General features: G+C 42.2%; 1 protein-coding gene and 1 long non-coding RNA gene across 3 annotated transcripts; both read left to right on the top strand.

Annotated features, from left to right (window-relative positions):
* Positions 1 to 3740: 3740 nt before the first annotated feature.
* On the top strand, positions 3741 to 10628 carry LOC143862695 (uncharacterized). Its single transcript, XR_013240435.1, has 2 exons — positions 3741 to 4243; positions 7392 to 10628. It is a non-coding gene; the product is annotated as an uncharacterized LOC143862695 (long non-coding RNA).
* A 1807-nt stretch (positions 10629 to 12435) lies between these two features.
* LOC143862424 (uncharacterized) lies at positions 12436 to 22432 on the top strand. Of its 2 annotated transcripts, XM_077373468.1 has the most exons (3): positions 12436 to 12938; positions 20625 to 21663; positions 21781 to 22432. In XM_077373468.1, exons 2-3 carry the CDS (start codon positions 20748 to 20750, stop codon positions 22101 to 22103), a joined length of 1239 nt encoding a protein of 412 aa, XP_077229583.1. In that variant the 5' UTR covers positions 12436 to 12938; positions 20625 to 20747; the 3' UTR covers positions 22104 to 22432. The 2 variants fall into 2 exon arrangements, with proteins under 2 accessions (XP_077229583.1, XP_077229582.1); XM_077373467.1 differs by having other exon boundaries at positions 20625 to 22432.
* The last annotated feature ends 373 nt before the right edge of the window (positions 22433 to 22805 follow it).

Below are 22805 nucleotides of genomic sequence, written 5' to 3'. Positions count from 1 at the left end.
TAATCAAATGTCAAACGAAATAAAAAGCACAGAACTCACTGAGGTAGATAAACGAAGAAGGGCAAAAACCAGAGAAAAGTTTGTGAAGAGCAGCACCCAGAGAAATCGCCGCAGAAGGAAGCCCACTTCACCCGAGAAAGACGAAGAAATAAGGCAAGAATGAAATCCCTAAAAAGGCCTTAAAAAGAGCTAAGGTTTCGACATGCGTCGATTAATCTCCCTCCCTGTCTAATCGGATGGGACGCGCACACGTGGCGCCGATTGGGAAATTCGAGGAAATCGTCAAAAATCGAAGCGCCATTTCCCCCCGACTGAAAAGACGTTGCTACCCCTACCACTAAATAACTTCCCCCAGCAAGCCATCCCTATAACATCCCCACCTAATGAAAGGAAGGGCTCGAATTCCAAACAACCCGCGCGTGCCCAGTTTCATATCCTCGCCACCTAATCAAAGGAAAGGCTCGGACTTCAAATCGCCCGCGCTGGCCCAGTTTCAACTCCTCCCCAGCTAATGAAAGGAAGGGTCCGGAGGTGGGAAACCAAACAAAGAGATCCGACATCAAAGCCACTAGAGGAAAAATACGAGCCTGGACCCAGAGGCACGACACGAGAGCTCGACATACGAACCCATCAAGCGGAGGAAACTAAATGCGCTAGGTAAAGGCTCGGAACCCCACGCAGGTTCGGGCAAAGCCGTCATAATTCCTCAGAACAAGGAAAATATATACCAAACACAATTGAAAGGGCCCGATCCTATGAAAGCACGGCCTCGTCACCACCACTCCCCCTCAAATAAAACTAACCACCACACAGATGGGAAAAGTAGCATAAGAAACACGGCACAAACTCATAAAGAAATCATCTATTCACATCCTTTTGGCCCACAGGCCTACAAAAAAAGGGGGGGGGATAAGAAACCAAACATAGGGCACGCAGGACCCAAAACCCCCGACAAGAAGGGGGGAGAAAGGAAAAAAGAAACAGGAAAACAAAGGAAGCCAGAAACTAATCGCTCGAACGAACAGAAGAAGACTCCTCTCCCGAACGGGGGGAAAGCCCGAGGGAGGGCCCGAGTCCCTCCTAGCCCTTTTCCGGCTGGCCGTAAGGTCCTCCTCTGAGTCGGAGGACAGGTTGGGGTCACTTGAGGATTTCTAGGAAAGAGGGGCTTTGCCCCTAACCCGCGAAGGGGAACCAGACATGTTACCGAAAAAAGGGAAAAAATGCGGAGAAATACCTATCTCAAAAAGAAAGCAGTGACGAAATGACAGGATGGTCTTCCTTTTATAAGCTCGAGGGAGAAACCCTTGTGTCTCAAAATAAGACGACCCACCTGACACGTGTCTCCTCCCTATCGGGTGACCGACCGGAAGCCACATAATGACGCTACCATTTCCCAGGAGATAACCGCCGGATAAAACAGCACGTCCCCTCGTACTCCGGGGCCCCCATAAATGCCCTCACCATGGCATCGTTTGACCAGAATTACTCCCTTGGTCCATTCAAGGAGTAAGGGGATATTATGATGGGACATAAATATGGCGCTACTCCCAAATCTCGCCACGTGTCATCCATGCACCAATGAATCCTAACCATCATGAAGAAAGATGCTGATAAACGGCAAGACCATATGATTACGACACGTGTCACCTTCTCGCCGTCCAAGCCTCATCATCACAAATTATGGAAGGGATTATCCAGCGAAACCACGCGCGTCGTCAAAACAGGAGAACGGCCCAATCCTGCAAAGGAAGGTTTTCTCTTCATAATGATGAAAAGGTCTGCACGCCACCCCTTAAAAGGGGAAGAAGGGAAGAAGAAGACAGACTTATGATCTCCCTCAAGACAACCGGAAAAGAAAGAAAGAGGCAAGGCAACAACAGAGGAGGTTGGGAGCTTAATCCCACTCTCCCTGTTAGTCCCCTTCGACCCATCCACCCATACCCCAAGAAAAGAACCCGTGCCTTGGCCTTGGTAAACCTGACCAAACCCTCACTTCTTCTCGCTGTTCTTTATATTGATTGGTCACGAATCTGACTTGGGTGTCGAAGTGGTCGTCCGGGACCCACCCCGGACCCCCCTGACCCCTTTGTTTGTGATTGCAGACCCGCAGAGGCTCTTTACCCACCGTGCGATCACAGACCCGGATTTCGACGCCATCAAGAGGTGCTAATAAGACAAAGCATGTTTCCTAGAAGGAAGGAAAAGAACTAAGGCAAATGAGACATAGCCTGTCTCCAATAGAAGGGAAAACAATTAAGGCTAATGAGACAAAGCTTGTCTCCTGAAGATGAAACAACTATCACTAATGAGACAAAGCATGTCTCCTATGGAGGGCTCTAAGTAACCTTATCATTGCCCCTCGCAATGATAAATAAAGGATAAACAGCTAGAAGATCAAATTGGTCTTTAACTTAGTATGGGGTGTTCTAATGAAGGGACTTGAGAAGTCTCCTAAAGGGGATACTTTGTCTAATGAGACAAAGCTTGTCTCTTAAGAGTGACTTGTTAATGAGACAAGGCATGTCTCCTAAAAGGGAAGAACTACTTAATGAGACAAAGCATGTCTCTTAAAAGGGGAGACTCCGGATAGCTCCATCATAGCCTTTGAAAGGATGGAGGGGATAGATATCTAAAATTATTTCTAGAAACTAAGAAAGTCTCCTAAAGAAAAGGTGAAGAGGGAAATTCTACTAGGACTGAACAAGTCCCCTTAAGGATGACTTTCTACTGAGACTTGAATAGTCTCCTAATAGATGGGCTCTAGATAACTCTTCCATTGCCCCTGCAATGATAGAATGATAGATAACTAAAATATTTCTACGGACTAAGTGGTCTCCTAAATGAATAGGAAAAGGGGGGAAATGCTACTAGGATTGAGCAAGTCCCCTAAAGGATGGTAAAGCCAAGGTTTTCATACTTAATTTTTTACATCAATGAAAACCATTCACATTCCCCAAAACATATTTGAAAACCTTGGACAAAAGCCCAAAGACCATGGCCCAAAGTCCCCTAGATTTTAACTTTAAAATGGAATTTCAAACAGGGCCGATCGACCGGGGTTCCCCGGGCGACCGCGGTAAGGTGGCTGGAAATCCAGTACCTACATATAAAATGTTAAGTATGAAAACCTTTGACAGTGTAAGTACATAAAACAAGAGGACTCCAAATACATTCTAAAAGCATAAACCTTGAGTCTTCTTGGAATGTCTTTGCTCCTTTGCACTCTCTTGGACATCTCTGGCTTGTGAGTGAACTCTTCAACTTTCTTTGGGCTCTTGTGTCATCCTCCATTCCTTGAGCATGTTGAATGGTCAATGAGGAGTCACCAATGCTTGTTCAACTCCAAGCTTCTACTGGCACTTGGCTAAGCAACTTGTGGGATCTTCAATTTGAGCTCTTTAACTTGAACATCTTCCAAGGATGATGTCTCCACTATATGTGCAAGCTCTTTGGTCCATTGTTCATTGATCCGCAAGCCATGTGTTGTGTTGAGTTGTGTAATGGTGATATGACATATGAAATTTCTGTATAAGCCACAACACTTCAAAGCAACACATTGTAGACACCCCATTTTGTTTTGTTTTAATCAACAAATAAATTAGTGTGTTAAATCCATGTGAGAACCCCCTCTATCATTGATTTATATGTTTTAGGTCATTAATATCTTGATCTGACTTTACGGATCATCAATCGGGACAAAATAAGCTAGGGTCACTTCATAGCCCGGACCCTGATTCCATTCCGAGACCCGATTTCCGTAAATCGTTAGATCAATGGCAGATCTTGACCTGGGTCTAACCATCCAAAACCACCTAACCTCTCCTCTCATCCTAACCATCCAAACCTCACCTAACCTCACCTAACCTCTCCTCTCATCCTAACCATCCAAACCTCACCTAACCTCACCTAACCTCACCTAACCTTACCTAACCCCACCTAACCTTACCTAACCTCATCCTCTCATCCTAACCATCCAAAACCACCTAACCTCACCTAACCTCCTATCCCATTCTCCTATAAATACCCTCTCATCCCACCATCCAAGAGAAGAAGAAAAAAGAACCCCTCTCTTAGAAAATTCATCCCTCTCCCTCATCTCTTCAAGGGTTCGGCCATCCTTGCCGGATCGGGTGATTTTATACGTTGGGTGATATATATCAAAAGCAGTCATTATCAAGCAAGGAATCATCTTCAAGGAATTAACATCAAAGAAAAATCAAACACAAAGTGGGTTTCCAAAGAGGTAGGCATTTATTTCAATTCTATGTAGGGTCTGTTTTCATGCATATCTTTTACTTTAAAAGAAAAACCATGTTAGGAAGCATGTAGGGTCCGTTTTCCCCCTGGTTAGCCTCTGGTTAGACCCTGGTTGCACCCAGGTTCGCTGCTGGTTGCACCCAGGTTCGATGCTGGTTGCACCCTGGTTCCCTACTGATTCGCACCCTGGTTCTCCTGCTGGTTGCACCCTGGTTCCCTACTGGTTGCACCCTGGTTCCCTGCTGGTTGCACCCTGGTTCCCTACTGGTTCGCACCCTGGTTCGATATTGGTTCGCACCCTGGTTCCCTGCTGGTTCGCACTCTGGTTAGACCCTGGTTGCACCCAGGTTCGCTGCTGGTTGCACCCAGGTTCCCTCCTGGTTGCACCCTGGTTCCCCTGCTGGTTCGCACCCTGGTTCCCTGCTGGTTCGCACCCAGGTTCGCTGCTGGTTGCACCCAGGTTCCCTGCTGGTTGCACCCTGGTTCCCCTGCTGGTTCGCACCCTGATTCCCTGCTGGTTCGCACCCTGGTGCACCCTGGTCCGCACCCTGGTTTGTACCCTGCTTCCTCCTAGTTAGACCATGGCTAGTCTCGGGTTTGCTCCTAACTTAGACCCGACTCACTTGACCCTAACCATTAACCCAATCCAACCAAGTAATATCCCAACACAATCCGAGTCGCATGTCTGAATCCATTTGGCCGAATCTCATAAGCCCGCCCACTTTGAATTCCGAAAATTCAAACCCTTGATGATTCCTATATGCTCAATTCTTTGATGCAAATTCCCAATTCCAAAATCCCATTGCTAGATCAATGTTTCTGAATCTCAAGTCCAATGCTCAAATGCAAACCCGATTCCAGATACAAATACCAATTCTGTCTTCCAAAATCCAAGCAACCTCGCCAGTGGAACTACGTGTGGCTTGATCCCCATCACGGGGTACGTAGGCAATTTGGCACTCCCAAGTTCAGTCGCACCTTTCTCTATCTTTCCCATTCCCTCACACTATTCATCATCTCGATTCATCTCGTGTCTCTCGGAACCATTGGATTATGGTTTCCGTCGTAAGGACCCTTAGAGCCCAATTTAGGAACACCGGTGTCGTGTCGTGTCCTAAGTTTTAGGGAGTCTTAGGTTTTAGGGAGTCCTAGAGTTAGGAGTCCAGCCTCATCACGGACGTTTGCTATGTATAGCAACCGTGCCATAGGTCTAGTTACACTAGTCACCCAATCTTTCCCTAGGACAAGCCTAGTAAACTAGGATGTAGGCAAACCTGCATTAGTCTAAGGGACCATTTGCATTTAGATGAGAATCATATAGCATCTTAGATGAAATCCTAAGATAATAAAATCCTCAACTTGAATTAAATAACTTCTCCTAAAACTGTTGAAACAGTCAATCCCGTCTAGGTCGGTGTCCTAGTTGAGTTAGGCATAAGTAGCTTAGCTTAGGTGCACCGAACTACGTCGACTCTGATCCCAGTAAGGCTTGGGTACGTAGGCAGCTTGGATGTCTGATGGCATACCACCCGCGAGTCGGCACCACAAACAAATTGTGGTGTTTTGTATATTAATTTTCTTGTAAATGCTTAATCAAATCACTTAGGATTTTCCATGAAATTAGAATTCTAGGAGAACTTTCACTTAGAATGAATCCAGACAAATTAATAAATCAAGATACACATCTAGGATTCACATTAAAATTAGATCATAGGATGCATGTCACTTAGTTCGCACATTAACATAGAGTTGAATGAGCCATTTAAAATAAATTTAAAAGAATTAGCTTTTGGAATCGAAGACCGATTATCGGGCAGGAATGGTGCATGTGGCGGATAACTCCCCATACCTTCCATTCTCGTAACCAGGTAGCGAGTCTAGATTTCTGGTTAATTACGGGTCCTAGATCCCACATCTAGGTGGCGACTCTGTCAGTCTCTTTCGTGTGGAATTCGGATTGCCTTAGTGATCCCAAGTTCACAGGAAAGATTAATTCAAATCAACATTAAAATGCACACGCCAATCGCGTGGGTACGAGAGACTAAGAGAGAGAGCGCGGCGGCTCGCGCCCCACCCCTCTCGCGGGATCAGGGTACCACAGTCTGGCGACTCTGCTGGGGATCACCTAACTTCATTAAAATTCCAAAAGATAATTCATTTGAATTTAATTTAACTGGCTCATAAGAACTCTATCTCTTGTATACTTGTCAGATTAGTTTGTCTTGTTTTATTTTCTCATCACATTTTACTCAAACTTAATCTAACAAAACCTGAAGGCATCATAGATCGCGCGAACTTATTGCACACACTTACATCACTTGCATCTAAACCCTTGCATCTCACGTGCACACACGTCCTATTTTAGGAACCCGGAGTGTTATCTAGCATGGTTGACTGGGATTTCATCACCTGGTGCCTCTGTGCTAGAGAAGCATTCCACCCTTAGCCTAGTACCTTTATGGTACGTAAACGGATCCCTTGTTCACGTACTGATACGCCGGACACTGGTACAGTATATCGAACATGGATTCGCGCTAAGGGAACTCTTGGCCTTACCCCTAGATTAACCCACACATGCATGTAATATACGAACACATGTGCATCACGTGTGTGAGCCTAGTTTAGGATATTCTACCTATTTGTGTCTAGATTAGGCCGTAGTCCATCTTCCAATGGCTACGATCGGTCCTTAGATACACGAACAAAGGCATGAGTCGAGATTCTCTCTCCACTCCGATAGATTAGGATTAGGGTTGATGCCTTCAGGTAACACTGATAAAATGTGAAAAAAAAAAAAAAAATTTCCCTTTGGGTTAGGATATAAATCCCATCATTTCCAAAAATCTCATAGGATTAGTCATTCATGATCTATCCGTTGAAAGCAATCTTATGCTATCTCATCTAATCTTTTGATCGTGCGTCTTTCGTTCTTCTGTCATACGATTCGATCGTATCTTCATGCCATCCCCTAACTGGCAGATGCAGAATCTCACAATCTTTCGATTATGCGTTCTCATGATCTGATCATGCCTGGTCCAGATAATCCAATCTTGCTTGTACCCCTGGTCTGTTCCTCCTCTAGGGGCTACCTTTTTCAAGATTATTTTGCTAAGTCCTTCAGAGTTCACTCTCAGAATCATTGAGCTAGGGGCATTTCCCTATGCGAATCAGTCATCATTGTCCAAAATTGAAAGTATCAGCCATGATGATGTTCAGAACGAACCAGCCTTCGCCGAGCCTTCAACGCCAAACAGTTGCAGCAGTTAAAGTTTTAGTCACTTACTATTTTATGTTGAGTCAGTCATCATGGTCAGTATAATTGTTGAGTCCGGTCTTACAGTTAAAGGTCAATGCCTAGTCCAGGCAAGTTATCTTCTGTTTCTCTTTCTTATTTAGAGTTGTGAATCGTGAGCATGTTCAGGATAGGTCGTCTGATGTAATAGCTTTTCTTTAAATAAAATTTCAGTCAGTTCCAAAAAGTTCACTTGTGTCTGTTCTTAAGTGTGCTTCTGATCTTAAAATAAGACTCCCTCCTCAAATGAGGACAAAATTGACGAAACTCCACTTGAGTCACAGCAATTACTTGAACGAGAGGAGGAGCGCCAATCCCAACCTTTCAAAGATGAAATTGAAATGATAAACACTGGCACTGAAACTTTGATTCAGTGAATGCCGATTGAAAATACATTACCCTCTAAAGAGTGTGAAGAATTGATAAAATTATTTCAAGAATAAGAAGATTGTCTAGAAAAACTACAACCGATACCAGGGGCAAGACATAGATGGAAAGCTCAAAGAAAATGAAGAAAGTGAGAAGATATATGCTATACAAGGGGCATAGAGTGGAAACAACTTTCATATTTCCAATCAATGACCTTGGTTCTCAAATTCATAAAGCCAACAAATTCAAGATGAAAAGTTCAAGAGCAAACAATGAAAAGTGATCATCAGATATCGAGAGTACGAATCCATAGATGGAGGATGTCAAAGAACAAGTTTCGCTCTATGAAAGTCAAAAGCACGTATTAGAATCTTGAAAGAAGAAGATCCATTATCTCTTACCTGGAAATGCCGTCAAACTCCGCGAAAAAAAAAAAACAAAAGAGAAAAAAAAAAAATAATCAGTACCAGAGGGACTCTAGTAACCTAGATCGATTCCCAATCTGAACATCGAAAGGCCTCCTTTGGCCGATTAAATCCCAAAATCAAAACCCAATGTCAAAAGAATACCGATTTGCAAACCCTTCGAGCCTAAATCAAATTTTCTTGAAAACCCATCAAACTTGGGGCATTCCCCCGAACTACGCGAGACCTGATCCCTACACTGGGGTACGTAGGCAGCTCGGTTAAACCGAGTTCGGTCGATTCAAAAAAAGAAAAAAGGAAAAGAAATTTAATCGTTCCAAAAAAAAAAAGAGGGACCAGTTCCAAAAGAAGAGAGGTCAATCATTCCAGAAAGAAAGAAAAAAAGGAAAAAATCAATTAACCTTCAAACAATTTATCTTCAAACTAGGGGCATTCGCCTTGACCTACACACGACCTGATTCCTACCTTGGGATATGTAGGCAACCTGTTCACAGGTTCGGTCGAAATCTTTGTTGAACCTTAAGCCATTCTTTGAAAAGCCCTATCCTACCTATAAAGTCCTTCTGGTGTTCAGAACTAATGAGCTAGATCCCGAGACACAATAAAAAAAAATGATGAATAAGAAAAAGAACGGAGTTTGAAGATCTGCTAGACTGAAAACCTGAAAGGGCGGTCTAGGCAAAATTTAAGATCATTTCCCTGCTAAGTTGAAAACCCGAAAGGGCGGCTTAGGCAAAAGCTAAGGGGATAGCCTGCTGGATCGAAAACCTAGAAAGGTGGTTCAGGCAAAAGTTAAGGCTAGAGCGGTCCGCCAAGTTAAAAACCCTGAAGAGGTAACTTGGTCACGGTAAGAGAATCATTATAAGAAGGCTACAACGAGTATCAAGACTGAAGATCAACTGAAGTTCAAGCAAATTTATAAGAAGGTTACAGCCGGTATCAGGACTGAAGATCAATTGAAGTTCAAACAAATTCAAGTGACATCCTCAAAACTGGGGGCATTGGAGCTAAGCAATCCTAGGAGTTGTAATTAAATCATTGAGGCATTACTGTTTTAAGGAAAAAGTCCAGTGTTTACCAATTGAAAAAAATATTCCTTGAAAGGATAGACTTACCAAATAAAACGTTAACTAAGTCAGAAGCATTACTGTGTCTGTCAGTGTAGTTAATCAATCGTTGTTATTCTATGTTCACTCCTTTAGAGCTCCTCAATCCTTTGAGTAGTGCCTTTTATCTAAGTTTTCTATTTAAAAAGAGTCAATCGTCATCCATATGTCCAAATGATGCAACTGTCTCGGTGAAGGAGGCCCGGCCTAGGCAGCTCCCTGCAATTATACCTGAAAGGGTTCGAGAATCTAGTCAAACAGCTACATTTCAAAGAAGATCAACTCAGAATAGTTCAGAAGTAGAAACATCAGAAAGCCCAGCTTCCGTAAAAAGATCATACCCCAGGAAGGCACCTTAAGCTTGGAAGAGCCCCAGATGCAATGGTGGTTGAGCCAATTTCTCAGAAAGACGAACCATTAAAATTCGGAATCTCCTTCCAGTTTGTTAAATACTATCCTGGTCAAGAAATGTTTATCTAAACACCTGTCAAGAGGCAAATCCCACTTTTCCATGATTATATCCGAGAGAGCCATTGTTCTAAATTACCAATCTCAAATGTCTTGTTCAAGGTTTCAGTTATCAAAATCCCCAGAAGACAAGACCAACAGTCTCATTGAGAAAAATCTTGTTGAAGTTTCATAAAAGTGTTCCTAATCCATCCTTGTTACTAATGGTTCTTCGTTCATAAGGTTGGTTCTCTCATCATTCGTCAAAGTCTTGGTTTCCAATATCTTTACTGGGCACGATCTATAATGTCCCCGATTTCATTGAGTTCAAAAAAAAATAATCTAAAATTCATCAAATCCAATTCTACGTCAAATTCAAATTCATGAAAACCTCTAAATTCTTCGAGCCCATTTGTGAACGGTGCCTCTTTTCTCGAGGCCATTTGTGAATGGTCTCGTCTTCTCCTTGAGCCCGTTTGCTGACGGTACCTCATTTCCCAAAAATCAAAAATTCATCAAATCCAATCCCCAATTCAAAAAATCCAATCCTACGTCAAATTCAAATTCATAAAAATCTCTAAATTTTTCATTGTTGAATTCATCAATCAAAGCTATCTTGTGTCGTCGAGCCCGTTTGTGAACGGTGCCTCATTTCTCGAGCCCATTTGTGAATGGTCTCGTCTTCTCCTTGAGCCCGTTTGCGGACGGTACCTCATTTCCCAAAAATAAAAATTCATCAAATCCAATCCCCGATTCAAACAAATCCAATCTTACGTCAAATTCAAGTTCATGAAAAATCTCATGTCCTCTTTGAGCCCTTCTGTGAAAGGTGCCTCATTTCTCGAGGCCGTTTGTGAATGGTCTCGTCTTCTCCTTGAGCCCGTTTGCGGACGGTGCCACATTTCCCAAAAATACAAAAAAAATAAATAAAAATAATAAAAATTCATCAAATCAAATCCCAATTCAAAAAAAAAAAAAAACAAATCCAATCTTACGTCAAATTCAAATCCTACGAAAAATCTCATGTCCTCTTTGAGCCCGTTTGTGAACGGTGCCTCTTTTCTCGAGGCCATTTGTGAATGGTCTCATCTTCTCCTTGAGCCCGTTTGCGGACGGTACCTCATTTTCCAAAAATAAAAAAAATTATCAAATCCAAATCCTTAATTAAATAAAAAATCCAATCCTACGTCAAATTCAAGTTCATAAAATATCTCTAAATTCTTCGAGCCCGTTTGTGAACGGGGGCCGCCTCATTTCTCGAGTCCATTTGTGAATGGTCTCGTCTTCTTCTTGAACCCGTTTGTGAACGGTGTCTCATTTTTTGAGTCCATTTGTGAATGGTCTCATGTCCTCCTTGAGCCCGTTTGTGAATGGTGCCTCATTTCTCTAGTCCATTGGTGAATGGTCTCGTCTTCTCCTTGAACCCGTTTGTGAACGGTGTCTCATTTTCTGAGTCCATTTGTGAATGGTCTCATGTCCTCTTTGAGCCCTCTTGTGAAAGGTGCCTCATTTCTCGAGTCCATTTGTGAATGGTCTCGTCTTCTCCTTGAACCCGTTTGTGAACGGTGCCTCATTTCTCGAATCCATTTGTGAATGGTCTCGTCTTCTCCTTGAGCCCGTTTGTGAACGGTGCCTCATTTCTCGAGTCCATTTGTGAATGGTCTCGTCTTCTCCTTGAGCCCGTTTGTGAATGGTGCCCCATTTCTCGAGTCCATTTGTGAATGGTCTTGTCTTATCCTTGAGTCCGTTTGTGAATGGTGCCTCTTTTCTCGAATCCATTTGTGAATGGTATCGTCCTCCTTGAGCCCGTTTGTGAACGGTGCCTCATTTCTCGAGTCCATTTGTGAATGGTCTTGTCTTCTCCTTGAGCCCGTTTGTGAACGGTGCCTCATTTCTCGAGTCCATTTGTGAATGGTCTTGTCTTCTCCTTGAGCCCGTTTGTGAACGGTGCCTCATTTCTCGAGTCCATCTGTGAATGGTTTTCTATCCTCCTTGAGGCCGTTTGTGAACGGTGCCTCATTATCCAAGTCCATTTGGGAATGCTTCTTATCCTCGTTGAACCCGCTTGTGAGCGGCGTCTCATCTCCTTCTAAAAACTGTTTGAGAGCGATCTTTGTCCTTTCCCTTCAGAATCCATTCGAAAATGATATCTCATTCTCTAATTGCCCGTTTGTGAACGGCGCCGCATCGAGTTTTTTTTATTATTCAAGTTCTAGGGTTTCATCTAAGGTTTTGCATTATGTTAAGGTGCGTTGTGTCTAGAGAGTCCTTTGTCGATTAAAGCTACGCAAAATGGTTCTGTCATTTTTAACTTTGGTATTCAATGACTACGTCATCTCTACCAAAGAGGGGCATCTGTAGACACCCCATTTTGTTTTGTTTTAATCAACAAATAAATTAGTGTGTTAAATCCATGTGAGAACCCCCTCTATCATTGATTTATATGTTTTAGGTCATTAATATCTTGATCTGACTTTACGGATCATCAATCGGGACAAAATAAGCTAGGGTCACTTCATAGCCCGGACCCTGATTCCATTCCGAGACCCGATTTCCGTAAATCGTTAGATCAATGGCAGATCTTGACCTGGGTCTAACCATCCAAAACCACCTAACCTCTCCTCTCATCCTAACCATCCAAACCTCACCTAACCTCACCTAACCTCTCCTCTCATCCTAACCATCCAAACCTCACCTAACCTCACCTAACCTCACCTAACCTTACCTAACCCCACCTAACCTTACCTAACCTCATCCTCTCATCCTAACCATCCAAAACCACCTAACCTCACCTAACCTCCTATCCCATTCTCCTATAAATACCCTCTCATCCCACCATCCAAGAGAAGAAGAAAAAAGAACCCCTCTCTTAGAAAATTCATCCCTCTCCCTCATCTCTTCAAGGGTTCGGCCATCCTTGCCGGATCGGGTGATTTTATACGTTGGGTGATATATATCAAAAGCAGTCATTATCAAGCAAGGAATCATCTTCAAGGAATTAACATCAAAGAAAAATCAAACACAAAGTGGGTTTCCAAAGAGGTAGGCATTTATTTCAATTCTATGTAGGGTCTGTTTTCATGCATATCTTTTACTTTAAAAGAAAAACCATGTTAGGAAGCATGTAGGGTCCGTTTTCCCCCTGGTTAGCCTCTGGTTAGACCCTGGTTGCACCCAGGTTCGCTGCTGGTTGCACCCAGGTTCGATGCTGGTTGCACCCTGGTTCCCTACTGATTCGCACCCTGGTTCTCCTGCTGGTTGCACCCTGGTTCCCTACTGGTTGCACCCTGGTTCCCTGCTGGTTGCACCCTGGTTCCCTACTGGTTCGCACCCTGGTTCGATATTGGTTCGCACCCTGGTTCCCTGCTGGTTCGCACTCTGGTTAGACCCTGGTTGCACCCAGGTTCGCTGCTGGTTGCACCCAGGTTCCCTCCTGGTTGCACCCTGGTTCCCCTGCTGGTTCGCACCCTGGTTCCCTGCTGGTTCGCACCCAGGTTCGCTGCTGGTTGCACCCAGGTTCCCTGCTGGTTGCACCCTGGTTCCCCTGCTGGTTCGCACCCTGATTCCCTGCTGGTTCGCACCCTGGTGCACCCTGGTCCGCACCCTGGTTTGTACCCTGCTTCCTCCTAGTTAGACCATGGCTAGTCTCGGGTTTGCTCCTAACTTAGACCCGACTCACTTGACCCTAACCATTAACCCAATCCAACCAAGTAATATCCCAACACAATCCGAGTCGCATGTCTGAATCCATTTGGCCGAATCTCATAAGCCCGCCCACTTTGAATTCCGAAAATTCAAACCCTTGATGATTCCTATATGCTCAATTCTTTGATGCAAATTCCCAATTCCAAAATCCCATTGCTAGATCAATGTTTCTGAATCTCAAGTCCAATGCTCAAATGCAAACCCGATTCCAGATACAAATACCAATTCTGTCTTCCAAAATCCAAGCAACCTCGCCAGTGGAACTACGTGTGGCTTGATCCCCATCACGGGGTACGTAGGCAATTTGGCACTCCCAAGTTCAGTCGCACCTTTCTCTATCTTTCCCATTCCCTCACACTATTCATCATCTCGATTCATCTCGTGTCTCTCGGAACCATTGGATTATGGTTTCCGTCGTAAGGACCCTTAGAGCCCAATTTAGGAACACCGGTGTCGTGTCGTGTCCTAAGTTTTAGGGAGTCTTAGGTTTTAGGGAGTCCTAGAGTTAGGAGTCCAGCCTCATCACGGACGTTTGCTATGTATAGCAACCGTGCCATAGGTCTAGTTACACTAGTCACCCAATCTTTCCCTAGGACAAGCCTAGTAAACTAGGATGTAGGCAAACCTGCATTAGTCTAAGGGACCATTTGCATTTAGATGAGAATCATATAGCATCTTAGATGAAATCCTAAGATAATAAAATCCTCAACTTGAATTAAATAACTTCTCCTAAAACTGTTGAAACAGTCAATCCCGTCTAGGTCGGTGTCCTAGTTGAGTTAGGCATAAGTAGCTTAGCTTAGGTGCACCGAACTACGTCGACTCTGATCCCAGTAAGGCTTGGGTACGTAGGCAGCTTGGATGTCTGATGGCATACCACCCGCGAGTCGGCACCACAAACAAATTGTGGTGTTTTGTATATTAATTTTCTTGTAAATGCTTAATCAAATCACTTAGGATTTTCCATGAAATTAGAATTCTAGGAGAACTTTCACTTAGAATGAATCCAGACAAATTAATAAATCAAGATACACATCTAGGATTCACATTAAAATTAGATCATAGGATGCATGTCACTTAGTTCGCACATTAACATAGAGTTGAATGAGCCATTTAAAATAAATTTAAAAGAATTAGCTTTTGGAATCGAAGACCGATTATCGGGCAGGAATGGTGCATGTGGCGGATAACTCCCCATACCTTCCATTCTCGTAACCAGGTAGCGAGTCTAGATTTCTGGTTAATTACGGGTCCTAGATCCCACATCTAGGTGGCGACTCTGTCAGTCTCTTTCGTGTGGAATTCGGATTGCCTTAGTGATCCCAAGTTCACAGGAAAGATTAATTCAAATCAACATTAAAATGCACACGCCAATCGCGTGGGTACGAGAGACTAAGAGAGAGAGCGCGGCGGCTCGCGCCCCACCCCTCTCGCGGGATCAGGGTACCACACACATTAGTCCATAAAACCTGATCAATTTAAGTTTGCTAGCATCAAAACAAGAAGGTAAGGTGAATGATTGAACTCATGGGAACCCTTGGGCTTACAATAATATTGTAGACACCCCCATTTCGCTCCGCTTTAATCAACAAAGAATTTAGTATTTTCCTATCGGTTTTTCTAGTGTTTTCCATTTTCGTAACCGTCTCTTATATTTTCTCAATCTTTTCGGTCTTTTTTGCCATGTTTTGCGCCAAGTGTTGAGAAGGTTTATTCGCAACAATCAAAACCAGAGAGAATTTGGACCCATTTTGTGGGTCCGAATTGAGTATTTTGGTCAGATTTGGACTGAGCAAGTTGGCCCATGTAAGGGACATTCGAATCATCTGTAGAGTTCACTATGGTTTTCAAAGATCAAATTTTACAAGAAAAATAAGTTCGCCCAATATGGAATGGGGCCCACATTATGATGATCTAAGTCACTCACTCGATAGGCCATAAGTTGGACGGTTTGGATCATCAGATGAAAAGGATTTAGGGAGATGGCTAGGGGCGCGACTAATTTTGCATCATGGCTCATCAAATGAACGGCTTATATCATTTTATGAAAATGGTTTTGGAGGACCACCTACTTACACTGTGCATCGTCAAATTGATGGTGGAAATCATTCTAGTGAGAATTAACTTTGAGGCATAACCTATTTGCATGTAGCCCATCGATTGGATGGATGAGATTTCCTCACAATGCCTTTTGATTTACATGAGGTACCCCCTTTTTGCTGTTGCAAAAACCCTTCATAGAAGAATGTCGGCAGCTTGTCTCCATCCCACGTGCAGCCTTCTTTCAATATTTAATTGTGTCAACTTTATCATTTAGGAAAGCATCTAACGTTGAACTTTCTCCCTCTAATATTTGGCAAGCTGTTTGGGATTCTTGCAGGAAAAATATCCACTTTGGAAAGATCTTTGTCACATACTTTATTTTAAAAAAATAGTTGACTCTTTTTTGGAATCATCCCACGTTTGGAATTGGTGGCTCTCTCTATATCTCCCCTCTAGGAACTCCTAATTTACTGACAAGAAAGATTGCTCACTTATCTCTTCCTCTATTTTAAGCAATTCAAAAGGAAGGAGATAGCAAGCAAGGAATCCAAAAAAGTTAGCTCTCCTTCTATTGGGAAAATAGGAAGCGGCCATGATATTTAGGGAGACTCAGCTTCTATAATTTGGGGAAGTTTCTTATTGTTTGGATCCTCTATAAAAAAAAAGAAGAAGAAGAAGAGAGGAGGGACGGCATTCTAGTTGGGGGATGAAAAAAAAACACTAGGCTCTCTCTCTCATGGATTCTCGTCAAATCGCCCCTCTCCTGTAATTTTATTCTGGCCGATAGTGTCATTTCCTTCATCTCCCTCAAGAAAGAAATTAATTCTTATTCTTTTATTGTTGGTCGAATCTCTTGCTCCACTTCTCTCTGTAAGTCGACTCCAACCAGCCCCTTAGGTAAGTGTTTTGCATGAATTTTGTCTATTAATTTGCTTTTGAATCATGTCCAGATAGTATTTTATTTTAGTTTCAGTCTTGTGTTTCAAATACTACTTCTATTCTTGATCCACTGTAATGGGCAATTTAAAATAAAATTTACAACGAAGGCCTAATTATTAGAGGAGGATTTTGAGTCCAGAGATTAGAGGGGTTTCAAACACTTATGGGCAAAACGAATTTTGAAGAAAACTTAATAATGAATGATACACCTTTGTAATCAACTCAGACAACACAATTTTGAAAACCCACTTTCACAGCCAAATCAGCTTTTGCAGATGAGCCCATCTTCAACCTCTGAAACTGAAAAATTTGATTTTGTAGCCCACTCCATTCCAAAGAATCCACTTTTGCAGCCAATCACCCACTTTTGCAGCCCTATTTTGCAGCCAATACAAAGTCCACTTTTGCAGCCAACCCCAAAACCCACTCTAACTTTATCTTCCAAATTAATTCCAGATATGAAATTCATGCCAATTCAGCCGCAAGATCTATGACGATTGAAACCCAGATTTCCAAAGCTCATCACCCACATAAACATACCCGCTACAACGGTCCAGAACCCATTCGAATACATGTCCAAACACCTTTCCAAATACACGCCCAAGCCATCCCGAGATACATGCGCGAACCATTTTCAAAAGAAAAATAACTGAAAAGAAGACATGTGAAATGAGTATAAAAAAAAGAAGAAGTGATATATTCGGCCCCTTTCTCTTCAGCCGGGCACCCCCTTTTAGTATATTTATGGCTATTCTTTTGCATCACAAAGGGAGATGTTCAGCTAGAAAAGAGGGCAAATAAGTCACTCTTCTAAAAAGACAATAGAAAGTAGATGCAAAAAGTGATTAACATGCACACTGTTGAATTTCGATAACGGCACCAGTCTCTTTGTTTGTCACTTTTCTAACAGTAGTTGGGAGCTAAACAAGATGAGTAGTGCTATTATCAAACAAGGGCACTATGTATATTTATCCAAGAAAAGAGGAAATAAAAGACTTAATAAAAAAACAATAAAGCAAAGACAATGATATTACCATTCTTATGTTTTGCACAAGACCAACTGGTCTATTTTTTTTTAATTGGAATGTGAATTTTTTAGAAAATATAATGGCTTAGAAGAGCTTTTGACAGTCATAATATCCTTTTGACGGCTCTTTAACCATTAAAAGAGAAGATGAGTTAGTGCCAATATCATTCCCGCCATAGTGCTGGCTGCTCATCTTGTGACCCAATTTCGAACTACTAAGCCACAAATTCACAGAACATGGTAAACTACAAAGTTGAAGCCCTTTGAAATATCTTCCAACGCATATTTGTACGTTAAATTTGGCTAAGTGGTTAAAGAGTTATGACAGTTTTAGTGGGCTGGATTTGCTAAATCTTTAAATGGTTAAGGTTTTGTCGAATTTGTGCAATTGTCAAAATATTTTTGTGTTAATATCATTCTCTAAACCAAAATTAAAAGACATTAATTTAAAATATACCGAACCTAAAAGTCATAAATCTAAAATTTACCCATGTAAAAAACCATCGCTCTAAATCCGTTAAAAGCCTTTAACCAAAAGACCACTAAAAATCTCAAGTGAAACTAAAACCTTCTAAATAAACAACTTTAAAAGCTACCAAACACACTAAATACCTTCAGATAATAAAAAGCTTCAAGAACACTCATAAAAGTCTCAACAAGCCCAGAAGAATTCAAAATTCCTAAGAGCTTTTGGATTCAAAATTCCTTTAGGAACCTTTAGGGCCCTTTAGGAACACTTACGTCATGTCGTGTCTTATGTTTTAGGGAGTCCTAGAGTTAGGAGTCCAGCCTCATCACGGCCGTTTGCTATGGATAGTAACCGTGCCATAGATCTAGTTACACGAGTTACCCCACTTTTCCCATAGAACTGGCTTAGTTACCTAGGATGTAGGTTAACCTGCATTAGTCTAAGGGATGTCTTGCACTTAGCTAGGACCATACAGTATCTTAGATGAAGTCCTAGGATAATAAAAGCTACTCAACTTGAACTAAATAATCTCTCTTAAACTGTTGAAACAGTCAATCCAGTCTAGATCGGTGTCCTAGATGAGTTAGGCATAAGTAGCTTAGTTTAAGTGCATCGAACTACGATCGACTCTGATTCCAGTGAGGCTGGGATACGTAGGCAACTTGGATACTTGAGTGGCATACCAAGCCCGAGTCAGCTCCACACATAAGTGGTGGGGTTTTGTACATTAATCCTTAAATTAAAAATAATTAAATCACTTAGGACTTTCCATGAAATTAGAATTTTAGGAGAACTTTTCACGTAGATTGAATTCAAAGAAATTAAGAAAATCAAGATACACATTTAGGAATTACACTGAAATTAGATCTTATGATGCATGTCATGTAGTTCACACATTAACATAGAGTTAAATGAGCCATTTAAAATAAATTCAAAAGAGTTAACTTTTGGAATTGAAGACCGATTATTGCGCAGGAATGGTGCATGTGGTGGTAACTCCCCATACCTTCCGTTCTCGTAACCAAGTAACGAGTCTAGATTTCTGGTCAATTATGAGTCTTAGATCCCTCATCTAGGTGGCGACTCTGTCACTCTCTTTTGCGTGGAATTCGGATTGCCTTAGTGATCCCAAGTTCACGAAAAAGATGAATTAAATCACACCTTGCTAGGCTCGGCGGCTTACCCCTGCCCTTATGGGTACTGGGTTGCACGTTTGTTCGCACCCTATGGCTTGGTTGCTGCCTGGTTGGTTGGGTAATTAAAATCAATAATAAAAAGCACACGCCATTCACATGGGTACGAGAGACCAAGAGAGAGCGTGGCGGCTCGCGCCCCACCCCTCTCGCGGGATCGGGTCCCACAGTTTGGCGAGTCTGCTGGGGACCACCTAACTTCATTAAAACTTCAAAGGATAACTCATTTGAATTTAATTTAACTGGTTCATAAAAACTCTATCTCTTATTTGCTTGGTAGATTAGTTTGTTTGTTTTACTTTCTCATCATATTTTACTCAAATTTAATCTAACGAAACCTGAAGGCATCATAGATTGCGCAAACTTATTGCACACACTTACGTCACTTGCATCTAAACCCTTGGATCTCACATGCACATACGTCCTATTTTAGGAACCCGGAGTGTTATCTAGCATGGTTGACTGGGATTTCATCACCCGGTGCCTCTGTGCTAGAGAAGCATTCCACTCTTAGCCTAGTACCTTTATGGTGCGTAAATGGATTTCTTGTTCACGTACTGATACGCCGGACACTGGTACAGTATATCGAACACGGATTTGCGCTAAGAGAACTCTTGGCCTTACCCCTAGATTAACCCACACATGCATATAGTATACGAATACACGTGCATCATCTGTATGAGCTTAGATTAGGATATCTTATCCAATGGTGTCTAGATTAGGCCGTAGTCCATGTTCCAATGGCTACGATCGGTTCTTAGGAACACTAACAAAGTCTTGAGTCGAGATCCTCTCTCCACTCCGCTAGATTAGGATTAGGGTTTGATGCCTTCAGGTAACACTGTTAAAATGTACGAAGATTAAAAAACTTTCCCTTTGGGATTAGGATATAAATCCCATCTTTCGTAAGATCTCTTAGGATTAGCCATTCCTGATCTACCCGTTGAAAGCAATTCTATGTAATCTCATCTTTTGATCATGTGTCTATCATTCAACTCTTGTGGGATTTGATTATGTCTTCATTCCCTTTCTCAATTGGTAGGAATTGTGTCTCAATCATTTGATTGTGCAATCTTGATGATCTGATCGTACTTGTAACCTTAGTCTCTTCTTACTCTAAGGGCAATATTTTTCAAGAATATTTTGCTAAGTCCTTCAGAGTTCACTCTCATGATCCTTGAACTAGGGGCATTTCCTTACACGATTTTATCATCATTGTGATGTTTTGGTCCTTTAGGATTCATCTTATTGTCCCAATTACTTGCTTACTCCACAATCTTTTTCAGTCATTGAGAAGAAACACTCCATGAATGTCAAGCTCATATACCTCGTGTTCATTGTTCCCATGACAGGAAGTTGGCACCATAGCTAAGTCTACCACTCCTTGGGTTTGGACTTCTTCATGGTTGGATAGGAAATCTGTCTCTCCACCACCCTCTGTGAGAACTCTGGCGTCCCATTCTTTCTCCTCACCCATGGCAGAAAACCAAGAGAATCCTCCGCTCGCTACTGTTGTTGAAACTCTTGACTTAGTTCTCCAGCAATTACAAGAGATCAAAGATGAAAATCAGGCCATCAAAGCCCAACTTGCTGAGAAAATCGGGCCATCGCCTTCCAGTTCTAAAGGTAAAGAGCCCATGCACCATACAACTACTTCTGCAGCACCAGCCCAGCCAACGTTCGTCCCTATCCCGGATAAAACTGAAGAAGAGTTGGAAAAAGAACAGTACAACGAGGATCACAGTAAGCCTTCTCAGTCCACGGTTGATAAGACGGTTATGGAGAAATTAGAAAGACTTACCAGGAAAGTTCAAGACATCCAGCTTCATGACCAAGGTGGTTTCAACCCAAGTGATCTTACATTGTTTCCCGAAATCCGTCTCCCTGCAAGCTTTCAGATGCCAGATTTTGACAAATATGACGGTGTGGGTTGTCCGATCACACACTTGCAAATGTTTACTATCATGTGCCAGCCTCAAGGTCTATCTGCTGAGCAAATGGCTCAATTGTTCCCGGTTTCTCTGACAAAGGTCGCTAGAAGGTGGTTCATGGTCTTAGACAAGACTCGTTATAGGACATGGAAGGATATTGGAGAGCAGTTCATCAAGCAATTCAAATATGATGATGGAACTGAGATAACTAGGAAGGATCTTGAGAGAACCAAGCAGGACTCAAAAGAGTCATTCTTAACTTTCGTCAAGAGATGGAGAAGGTTAGCGGCTCAAATGATGCAGTGTCCCTCAGAAGAGGAACAGATCCAGATGATTATGAAGAATATATCCTCTCAGCTCCAATATCACATGTCTCTTCAGTATTATCCAGATTTTAAATACTTCATCAATGCTGGTATGCAAATTGAAGAAGCAATGGCACAAGGAGTTTACAATAGAGGTAACCCCAATTCAAAAGAAGTTAAGATACAGACTCTAGCTAAGATCTCTGAGGTTGATAATGTATCAAGGACTAACCCGTCACAGATTCCTATGGTATTCAAATATAATCAATCAGGGATTGCAGCTCAGCAAAAGCCCAACAGGGAATTCACCCCTCTCCTGTTTCCACCATCTGTCATACTACAACAAGGATTGGAATCCGGCGATATTTATTTACCTCGCATTAAGGAACCTCATAATCCTCTCCTCAGGACATGGAGGGCGGAAGAGCACTGCGATTTTCATCGAGGATCGGGGCATAGTACTGATCAGTGTATAACTCTGAGGCATGTGATCCAGAAGTTGATCGATGAACGCAAGCTACCATTTCAGCAAGTGCTAAATATTGTTGATAATCCTATGCATAACCATGTTGTACCGCCGCTGGATGATGTTTAGACACTTGGGGTTTGAGAAGCTCAGTTTCAGTTGCAGTGAAAGAGAAGAACTAGAAGTTAAAAGGCACTTGTTATGATGATGATTCAGTTTTTGCCGAGCCTCCAAAGCCAGACAGTTGTAGCAGTCTTAGTCCTTTTGTTATTTTAATTAAGCCCAGTCATGTTGTCGAGTCCAGTTATCGAGTGCAATCTTCTAAAAGTTTGAATAAATTTTTAGCCCAGTTGAGTCTTTTCTTACTTTTATTTTTGAGTCAAGAATGTAAATCCTGAGTCTGTTCAGGATAAGTCTTATCAGATGTAGTCATTTTCAATTCAATAAAACTTGCTTTCTCTATACATTCCAACATGTGCTTCTGACTTTAATAAACAATGAGAATAATACTCCCTCCGCGAATGAGAAAAAGATGCTGACGAAACTCCTCTTGAGTTGCAGCATATGCTCAAACAAGAGGAGGAGCGCCGAGCTCAGTCTCTCAAAGAGAAAATTGAAATGATAAACATTGGCGCTGAAACTTTGATTCAGTGAACGCCTATTGGAAATACATTAGAGTGTGAGAAATTGATAAACCCATTTCGAGAATAAAGAGATGGTCCAGTAAGCGCTACCATTAATGCCAGGAGAAAGACCCAGATAGAAGGTTCAAGAAATAATGAAGTGAATATCACATGCTATACAAGGGGCATGGATTCGAAACAACTTCCA

Source organism: Tasmannia lanceolata, unplaced genomic scaffold (genome assembly GCF_043159265.1).
Source record: "Tasmannia lanceolata isolate RefF3 unplaced genomic scaffold, GAP_Taslan_0.1 ptg000037l, whole genome shotgun sequence".
Taxonomy (NCBI): domain Eukaryota; kingdom Viridiplantae; phylum Streptophyta; class Magnoliopsida; order Canellales; family Winteraceae; genus Tasmannia; species Tasmannia lanceolata.
The sequence above is the reverse complement of the archived record's forward strand: the minus strand, read 5'-3'. Positions and strand labels throughout refer to the sequence as shown.